Genomic DNA, 10,558 nt, shown 5'->3' with positions numbered 1-10,558 from the left:
TACAAGGTTGTTTTCTTAAAGTGTTTTATTCGGTTCAGATTACTGTTTTTCTTTGCTTTTGTCGTCTTTATTATTTCTTTGTTCCCAATAAATAAAAATGTTCAATAAACAATTAATTTACATGTGTTCCAATACTTTTCCATTTGCTTTATTTTACAAGTTTTAAGCAGGAAACGATCAAGGATTCGAAGGCCCGGGTACATCGGCTATTGACACTCGAGATGTCTCGGTAATTCCATATTTTATTTGGAAATTTGTCCTTAGCAAGAAATACTTTGATTTTAAAAAGCACTTACAGTGCAGTCTACTAAAATGAACTCTGGGGGGGGGGGGGGAAAAAAAAGGACAGTTTTCGTTTGTGCGGACTCCTGAGTTAAGAATTTGTCTTTGTCTTGAAATTTTATTAAAGATGCTACCTTTTTATCATGTTTTATTCATTTATGACTCTTTAAGTGCACATCGCTGAAACGTTCATTTTACAGGCAACTTCATCAATGAGCGCACCTTCATTATGCGGTCCAGTTGCTGATTCAGGAGTTCAGAATCCACTGCGAAGCATATCTTTAGTAAGTACAAATGAACGAGTTGTGGAAATAGCAAGCGGTTCGAACAGTCATATTCCACCTAACGGTACCGTAGTGCCGGAAAAAATTGGCAGGATGGGATTTCGGCCAAAAGTAAATCGTGAATTGGATCACCCAGGGATGTTATCCGGAATCCCACAACAGCCACCGCAGCCACCAATGACGGGAATGATGAGAGTACAGCAGCGTTTTGGCATACCACCATTTCGTGATGGTGTACCAATTATGGACAGCGGTCGTGGAGCTCCGTTTGTTGATGAACGTGGAATGCCATTTCCGAACAGCAGGGTCGTTTCGTTATATGACGATGGTCGATTACCATTTCATGAATATGAACATCCACAAGGTGATGAAGCGATTCGAATTCGGCACGTGTGGAGTACACGACCATCAATTACTCAAAGGAGGTTCTTTTTTTTTTTTTTAATGTTTTCTTACCTTGTTCTAGATTCCCATGACGCGTGGGAGAAGCTTGTTTACCCCAGGGAGGTTGCAAGCTATACTGGCAGTGGCTAGTACCAACCGAGCAGATGGAACTCGTTTAACCCTGTAAAACATCCATCTAAGACCTAAGAGAAGGATCCTTTAACAAAGTCTACGTTCTGAGACTTCACTGTTATAGTCCTGTTTGGTTAGGTTCTGGTAGATGAATCTTAGGAATAATGGCTGGGGCCATTTCCGCGTACGCTGTGTCTCACCAAGAAAAATCCAATGCGCAGGCTGGAAAGATACACCCCCATTTGTAACGTATATAGGATTTCACAGGTAGGATTCTTCCCAAATCTTCATTTGCGAGGCCTAACCATGATGCTTTAGATGTAATTGTGTGTAGCTTTGCAAATTTTTATCGCAAATAAATACGGCTGTTTCATTGAAAGAAAGAAAACGTTCCAGCTTAAAACGAAATGCTCAAGAACTAATTACATTCGTATATGATATAATCTTTTTTATTTACAGGATGTTGCAACCAGGAGTTTTTCGTGATCGAAAGATTCAACGTGCCGTAGTTGGTACGTCTGCTAGTCGGGTTTATGGAGGGGAAATGCGTGATCGTTCGCGTTCTCCACGTGGTGGTTCAAAGCCATTAGTTGCAAATAGCAGTTGCGAAATTGGTAAATATTTTTACCTATTGTCGTTTTTCTTGAAATCAATCGCAAGCAATCTTTTTTGCTTTGGTGACTCATTGTATTGGGATTTTGAATTCGTTGAAGACATTGGGCTCACATCTTATTATGTCTTAAAAAAGCGCACAATTTATATCAAGTGCTCTTTGCATTTTGTTTTAGGACCGCAGTTTTTGGTCTGATCTTCAACTGATGAGTTGGTGTGATATTTTTTAACAAACGGGGAAATGGATCTACATAAACACGAAAGAGAAATGAATGAAAGTGGAAGCAAACTGACAAAAGACTGTAGCTAGCAGTACTTTTGTCCCGTCAGATATTCGGACATTTTAGTGCTTTGTTGTTTTGCTCCGAAATTCTGGGCAGAATTTAGTAATTCATGATATAGTTATCGTTTTAGGTGCTACTACTACAACTATTGCAAATGTTAGTGCAACTCAAGCGTCATCAAACAATGATATGGAAGAAAATGTGATGTCAGTTGATGAGAACAGCGAACCAGGGACCGATAAGATCAGCCAGTGTTGAAAATTCTGTCACTTTTGTGCCACTTTGTTCACTTTTTATTTTATTTTGATGTCATAAAAAATTTTTACGAACATCCGCCATCGTTGTGATTTAACACGTGTAAAAATAATTACCAGACATTATTCATACATAGCAAAACAGGCTGCTTTATTTATTCAAAAATATCTTTCAATTAGATGGAACAAAATAATATTGTTGGAATATTTTTTTTAAAGAGAGCTGAAATCGATAAACCTAAATAGGAGTCCAGTTAAAGTGTTCCTTATAACATGTACAAATTTTTTCCATCATGGAAGCTACAGTTAGAGGTGCCGTACTAGAGTTGTTTTACACAATCAGCTTTACGAAACGGCTAAAAAAAATCTAGTTAGTGTATCTCGGCCATTTAAGTTCATAAATTTTGTTTTTGTCCTTTGAAATTTCAGGTGAATCAATTAAACTAAAAACGGAAATGTTTCCTATACGAATAAACTGTTGAAAAATCTAAATTTAGTTTCGGTAACGTCCTTTTTCCACTCCGTCTAATACAAAAATATGAAGAAAGAAGTATATTTGTAAAACCAAAAAAAGGAAGAGGAATATTTTCGAGTTTATAAATACATGAATAAAACTAACGAGAAGTCTTTAATGAAATATTAATTGTTATCAAATTCACATTTCCTTTATTATACTATTAGCGAGATATGTGTATATTGTTTGCTGAAGTATAGATTTATCATTAAAATTGATGAATATAATAATGAAAAATGGACGAAAGATATGGTACTGAAAATTATGCGGAATATTCTGTTATTTCAAATTTAATGAATAAAGATTAGGTTTGATGAGCGCTTTAAGACTGTATAAGGAAAATGATAGGTTAAGATGTCCGGTTAATAATTATGTAAGATTTTTGTGGAAATGTAAATACTCCTAATCATAAGATCAAGATTGAGAGTTCTTGACATGGTAACTATGATGTCACCTTCAGAAGAACATTGCAGGAGGTGTCCAGTTTACTAAAATCACGGATGAAGAATTGAACCAATTTTTGGCTCCCTAACTGATGTATGTTTGTAAATTTTATAAATTTGTATTTCTTTATTATTCTTTTTTGCATTTTTTTATGTATTAATTTTACTTATCAATCTCTTACAATTATACAGCAATTAAAATGGTGACTTACATTAAAGGAATATGTTTGTTGTGTACCAAATATAGTTTCTCAATTGAAATATAATTAACATTAGCCATATTATAATCATTCATCTTGCTATTTATTAATTCTACTTCAGTAAGATTATCTGAAAATGTCGAAGAAAAAGAATGCAATTGTTGAATGTTCGAATTGCATCTGTTACGTACATGCAAAAAATTTGGATCTACATCAGGCATGATTTAATTTTATGAATTTATTGAGTTTCCTAATGGTATCAATTATAGGTTAATAAAAGTTAACTTATGCTGATGCCATTTACATTTCACATTAATTTTATGATAAGTGGATATACGTAAATATCGAAGAATCATGAACATAAACTTTGAGTTGTTTACTTTCTATTTATTTACTGAATCAAAACTATTCCTTAGTACATGCATATAATTTATTTATTTTTAAGAAGGAATGTTTGGTAACCAAAGATGATGCTGAATTTTTACTTATCTCCAGCGTGAATATCATTATGCCACACGTTGGAGCAGTTGTTACCAGTCAAATTTTAACAAATGCAGTAAGCTTTTTACCACCAGATATAATCGGTTGGGAAAAGCGGAATGCGGTATTAATGCATCCAGAAGCAATGGCTAAACTTCATATATTACCTCGTGAACCTTGTTGGTTAACAAATATTGATGCTAGTGGAAACAAGACTACTACTGTTGCGCAATGTGTAACAATTTGGCCGTGTAATGAGGTATTTACGAGTTATTTCAGAAAAAGATTCACTTATAAGCAATTCAATTTTTTCAAATTATAATTTAGAATGAATGTTGAAATTTTTTGTTACAACTGAATCAAATCCATATCTTGGTCAATGAAAACTTTTGGAAAAGAATTATTGAGGAGAATCATCAAATTTGTTATTTATAATTTTTTTAAATAATGATATGTAATAGTGGTAATACTTTGATTCGTAATTAGCTTATGTTAATAAGTAATTCATCAAGTTTAGGTCAAAGAAATGCATATTTTCTTTCAAAAAGCTCGAATTGGCGTGAAATATCGGCTGAACGTTGTGAATAACGAAAACATTAAAAAAGTTTCAACTATACAATTGCGTCCGTCATCTGGACGACATTTTTTATCAATTTATGCCAAAAGACATTTCCGGTAAGCAAATATTAAATTTTTTTTTCAAATTAACCATAATGATTATTATAATGATTGTGATTAACCTAATCTATTGCTCTGGCCTTGACGACGAAAAAGTAGAAATGTTTATGTATTTATTTATGTATTATGTGTGGTGAATGGAATAAGAGGGACTTTATGGCACGAAATGAATAGTACATTTAGTTAAACTGCCAACTTATGTATGGATAGCAAGGCATACTGTAGTGGGGTAAATATTGTTTAGATATTTCTTGATCACAATTTCATTATAGTAATGTTTCATTCAGTAAATAGGCATTACAGCAAAGTTTTACAGAAAACTCCGCTGCAAGAGTTGAGTACGAAATTGCTCAAATTAAGAGGAAACTAAGAGAAATGTGACAAAACCGTCGTATTGGGAATTAGGTTCATTGGGATTAGTCAGCAGGAATTACAAAAAAATAATCAAACTTGAAAAAGTAAATTAGTTTAGGATAAATTTTGAAAAAAAAATCAGGAAGTAGTTGAAGTTTCCCCATCATTTTCAGTGATTATATGGCGATTTATCTATCCAATGGGTATTTAGGAATCAATGTACCGGTATGCGTTTACTATTATGGACAAGAGCACTGCTTCGATATTGTATTATCAGAAGCAGAAATGTTAAAAATGCTAAAAATTTCATCTAACTTGTCAACAGTCATGTTGCTAAAGCCTAAACCAGATTGTACCTATCACGTGGTTGACGATACGGTGGCATCAACTAGTTCTTTTCCTCTCACGTTTGAACAGTTTGGTGGAGCGGAAAATGCTAAAAAAGAAATCGAGGAAATCTTGATAAAACCGTTGAAAGAGTAGGTTGATTTAATGGCTTTTTTTACGTAGCAGAGTATAGAATCTTTTTTTCTGGTTTAATTTTTTTCGGGTTGCTTATAAGTGATTTTTTTTCTTCATATGTAAGGATAACCTTGTTGAAACAGAATCAGTCCATTATGAAGCAATGAATGATAATACAGAGATTTAACACGACAAATGATATACTTAAGTAAAAAGGTTAAATTGTATCAAAATTACGAATATAAATCTGTGATTAGCACCACGGATCTCAAAACATTGGTCATAGAAACGACCAGACCAAGAAAAATTGCAAATAATTTTGGTTAACAAACCATTAAGAGCATTTATTTTAAGAAGACATTTTGGAATTAAAAAAGAAGAAATCACATTACTAGAATTATAATAAATACTCATATTAGTATTAAACGGTAAACCACAATACTTATCAGTAGTTTCTTTACCCACCATTTTCAACAAATGAAACAATTGTTGCATACAGTCCATTAATATATAAATGTATACCCTACTGTTAATTTTGCAATAAATTGCAATAAATTGCAGAAAGATTTCTTTTGGTATGAACTATGCAAAGATGTTGAAAGTTATTGTGAATCACCAAATAAATTTTTTTCAGAGGAAAAGAAGCATGCTCAGTGATATTATCAGGATATACAGGATGTGGGAAAACGTTGTTTCTACGTATAATACAAGAGTATTTGCAAGATAAAGCTCTTTGGTTATCGGGGCGAGACCTTGAAGATTTCCTTGAAAATGGCGCAATAAATTATGATCAGAAAATGGCATTATTAGTGGATAATTTCGACAATATGAAGCAGTGCAGTGAAAAATTATGCAAGTAAGTTTAACAAATATATTTCATCTGCATCCATTTTTTTTTTCTGGATTAAAAAGGTAATCAAAGGTAGATATTATCAGGTATCATGAGCTTGACAAGAATAAATTGTGATGTAAGTGTCAAAACAGACAGTGTACCTGAATTACTATCTGATTATTTGTTTTACAACATTTAGTTTTATGGATACATATACGAATTTCTTATTCGTATTGACTGTACGTAATGTCGAAGTTATTGGCTTACCACTACGAGGAAGATTTCCGTGTGAATTGGAATTGCTGGTTCCTTCACTACCGGAAAGAATAGAAATTCTACATCTATTGTTCAAAACGAAACAATTAAAGTTATCCTCAGCTCAGGAGCTGATACAAGATATTGCTCAGTGAGTCTTTTAATCGTTATTTCAGCTGTTCAAAGAGAAAGTAATTTCATTTCTCAGTTTTTATTTCGGTATTTTCAGAAAAAGTCACGGATATACAGGTGGTGATTTGAAAGCTGTTTTTCATCGTGTCTGTGCTAATTTCGAATTTACCAATAATATGAGTGAATTATTTCAACGTTTCGATGTTGCATTGAAACGCGTACATCCAACGGGTATTCGTCAGTTTGTGCTTCAGGTACCTGATGTCAACTGGGAAGACATTGGAGGAAATCGGGAATTAAAGATGAAAATTGAACAGGTAGATAATTTTATTTGCCCTTATTTGAGTATTAAATTATTAATACTTCCAACTTGCTTTTAGTAATATTTTTTGTGGTAATAATTAGAAATGTTTTCAGCAGTAAAAAAATTAAAGTTAAATAATCCCTTTAAGTATTACTTTAATTTCTTAAAATATTACTAAATCTTTTTCTGATGGGATATCATTAAATTTCTTTTATTTAGGCAGTTTTGTGGCCATATCGATATCCGGAAATTTTCAAGCGTTTCGCTTCGAAACCTCCATCAGGCATTTTATTATATGGACCACCCGGTTGTAGTAAAACTTTAATAGCACGAGCAATCGCTTCACAGTCACGCATGAACTTTTTAGCAGTAAAAGGACCAGAATTGTTCAGCAAATGGGTTGGTGAATCGGAAAGAGCTGTACGAGAGCTTTTCAGGCGAGCTCGACAGGTTTGTTGCAATATCAGTAATGCTTATTTCAACACTAAATAATTTTTACTAAAGTTTACGTTGCAGGAGTAGTTTGGCCTTAGGTTGACTGTATTATGGCAACAGTGTTTAAATGACGCATTTCCTCGGAAGCAGTACTACTCAATGTCCAGAAACTAAGCGGAGTTTAAAAAGTGAAGAGACTTGATATTCTGAATTTATGTTTTCTCATTCCCTCAGGTAGCTCCAGCTATTATCTTTTTCGATGAAATTGATGCAGTAGGTGCAAATCGAGGAGATCGAAACGAAAGTCATGTTGGTGAACGTGTACTGACACAGTTACTCACCGAACTTGGTAAAATTTTTTTTGAATTAGTCCTTAAATTGTTCGCATTTTACTTTCTTTTTCTTTATCAAAATTTCTCGTTAAAAAAATTGGAAAGAAAATCTTCAGACGGTTTGGAAGAGAAAGGTGATGTAATGGTGCTAGCAGCGACCAATCGGCCCGATAGATTAGATAGTGCATTGCTCAGGCCAGGCAGATTTAATCTCACCATTCATGTTCCATTACCGGACGAGGAGACTAGGTAATTGTTGATGTTAATTTGTTATCCTATGCAAGATTCATCGGTTAACTGGAAAAGTTATAGTTAGATTTGCAATTTATTTTGGAGAATTTATGAAGATAGAAAAAGTTGGAATTCAAGAAATTTTAGACGGTTTACTGAGGTTGATCGAAGTTCTCTTTAAAACACTTTTGGAGAAAAGTCTAATTTTTCGTCAGTTTCAGGCTTGAAATTTTGCGTATTCGATTGAATCACATGAAAGTTAATGTTGATTTGGATGTGGAAGACATCGGTAAAAGAACCAAAGGATTCTCTGGTGCCGAAGTAGTCGAACTCTGTGATCAGGCCGTACGCGAAGCATTGCTCGAAAACAGAGATGCTGACAAGCTTGAATTTCGACATTTCCAGTAAAATTTATCTGTTTTTTTCAAACACTTCTATAAAGTCTAATATACTTTTCTTATTTTCGTGTGAAATCCACACGAAATTATTAGTCTTTTAAGCTGACTAGTTTGAGAGATAGCCTAAGCTGATCCAATAATCCTAAATATAAAAGCTAAAGTTGAAATCATAGGCTTCCGTTAAATTTGCCTGTCCGATGTTTTAATGCTTCGTCATCGAGTGGCTCACTATAAATGATCGGGTACTCCTAAATGTAATAGCTAACAGCAGTTTTTCATTTGGCTTATGGCTTATGTTTTTTTCATTAACTTTTAAAGAATCGAGAGAATTTTTTTGAAAGTGTTAAGATTTTAATCTTACTTTTAATGACAAGGGAAGTCATTGAAAGTAAGATTAAAGTTATTTTCAGAAAATTTGTCTAGAATTTTAAAAATTTTTCAGTCAAGCATTGAAGGAGATTATGCCGCGAACTCCAAATTGGCTGTTGGATATTTATAAGGAATTTAAAAGAGGTGCTACATTGGATGTAATCTGAACTATTTCTATCTTCACTCTTTCATCATTTTGTTGCAAGATCTTTGTTACAGTTCCGTAGTTTTGGATTTGTTTTCCATTACTCTAATACCGGGATTATAGGAATATTCGGTGGTACACGTTTGTTGTTATTAGTTTATATTCCGGATATTGTCCGATTTCGAAAGTCTGAGTCTTAGAAAATAGACTATTCCCTTACTGTTTAATGAAATTCGATAAACAATTTTATTGAATAATTTGCAAAAAATTTTTAATCCATCTCTTTTAGCGAAACATGCTCTCGATTTTGTTTTTCGTTATTGCAGTATCGAAAACTCTAATTTGGAGAAAAGATTTTGTCTCACATTTCAAAAGTAGTTTATCATTTGTCCTTCTCTTTCTCTCCCTCTCTCTTGTTCTCCATTCTACAGATGCGAAATCTAAGGATGCTAAATGTCAGAGGGTTGGTTGCATTGAGGTGAGTTTCCGGTACTGCAATAACGGCAAATGATAGCGCTATCTTGAAAATCTCACTCTTGAAAATGGTGAATGAATCATGAAATAATATTTTTCTCGACTCATCATTTACTACTTTGTTTTTATTGATTTGTAACTTTAATACCATAATTCAGTAAAATGATCAGTAACTCAACTTTGTATGTACAAAAAAAAAAGATGCAAAAAAATGAGGTCAAAGTATATGCATTGTTGCAACAGTACAATACACGCAGATTATTTGGTGGAACATTTAATAAGGTATTTCTCCTCTTCTAATTTCAGTTTATCAATACTTATATGTATGTGAGATTAAAGTAATGATCCTGGCATGTTAGTAATATTCGCCATGGCATGTAATCAATGTTATAACTGAATATATCAAAGCAGTCGACATGTCAACGCGTCTTCATTATTTATCAGAGAAAATATTCATTCAGATAGCTGATTATGGATTACGACTGCTAATTTATTGCTTCTTTTTTTAAAGTAAGTGCTTACAGACAAGTATTAACTATTCATAACATTAGAAGCAAAAGAGAAGAAAATATAGTTCAAGAGATAACAAAATTGACATTTTATCTTTTTATGTTAAATCTTATCCAGTATTTTTCGAATTTCAAGTTTAAAAGAGGAATTTGGAAATATCTATGCTAAAAATATATTGGGGAATTTTATCAATGGAATGTTATCACCAGGAAAGTGGTCATTCATTAATGCAAATGACATAATTGGAGGAATGCTTATCAGCAGGATGGTTATCATTTAAATACATCAAATACACGACAATGAAAATATGCTAATTTTAATTCTAGAAATGAATATTATTCTATTACTAATAATTAATGGATGTCATACATTACATTTATTTTCATTTGTAATCTATTGATGATAATGTTAGGGGAAAATATAAGTGATAAGACTCGAATTATTGCCTTATCATTCTCTTTTTTTGTTTCCTTTTTCATTTTAGTTAATTATGGTAATATTAATATTATCGTTACTGATAGGAAAAGATTTATATTGTCATAAATCTGCTTTTTCAGATGAGAACGAAAAAAAAAAAGCGATAGCCAATGGTTTAATATCCGGTATATGATTACGGTATTATCAATATAATGTTATGAATCTCTTGAAGAAGACAGTATCAGCTGCTTACTTATAGATATTCATGTTGGATGATTTCCGATTACGCCTTGTACATATATCTCAACAGCTTACCTCTCCGTGGCAAAAGCCGTTTATTCAAATCTTAAACTCTGCCTGG

General features: G+C 32.9%; 2 protein-coding genes across 2 annotated transcripts; both read left to right on the top strand.

Moving 5' to 3' along the window:
- Positions 1–494: 494 nt before the first annotated feature.
- LOAG_09364 (hypothetical protein) lies at positions 495–2,236 on the top strand (the record flags this gene model as incomplete). Its single annotated transcript, XM_003144892.1, has 4 exons — positions 495–991; positions 1,242–1,349; positions 1,542–1,696; positions 2,109–2,236. 4 exons carry the CDS (start codon positions 495–497, stop codon positions 2,234–2,236), a joined length of 888 nt encoding a protein of 295 aa, XP_003144940.1.
- A 1,661-nt stretch (positions 2,237–3,897) lies between these two features.
- On the top strand, positions 3,898–8,818 carry LOAG_09363 (ATPase; the record flags this gene model as incomplete). The annotated part of the gene is made up of 11 exons (XM_003144891.2): positions 3,898–4,128; positions 4,387–4,544; positions 5,075–5,380; positions 5,998–6,219; positions 6,395–6,601; positions 6,680–6,899; positions 7,106–7,336; positions 7,556–7,670; positions 7,770–7,902; positions 8,106–8,288; positions 8,725–8,818. 11 exons carry the CDS (start codon positions 3,898–3,900, stop codon positions 8,816–8,818), a joined length of 2,100 nt encoding a protein of 699 aa, XP_003144939.2.
- Positions 8,819–10,558: the final 1,740 nt, after the last annotated feature.

This window comes from Loa loa (assembly GCF_000183805.2).
Source record: "Loa loa unplaced genomic scaffold supercont3.299, whole genome shotgun sequence".
NCBI lineage: Eukaryota > Metazoa > Nematoda > Chromadorea > Rhabditida > Onchocercidae > Loa > Loa loa.
The sequence above is the reverse complement of the archived record's forward strand: the minus strand, read 5'-3'. Positions and strand labels throughout refer to the sequence as shown.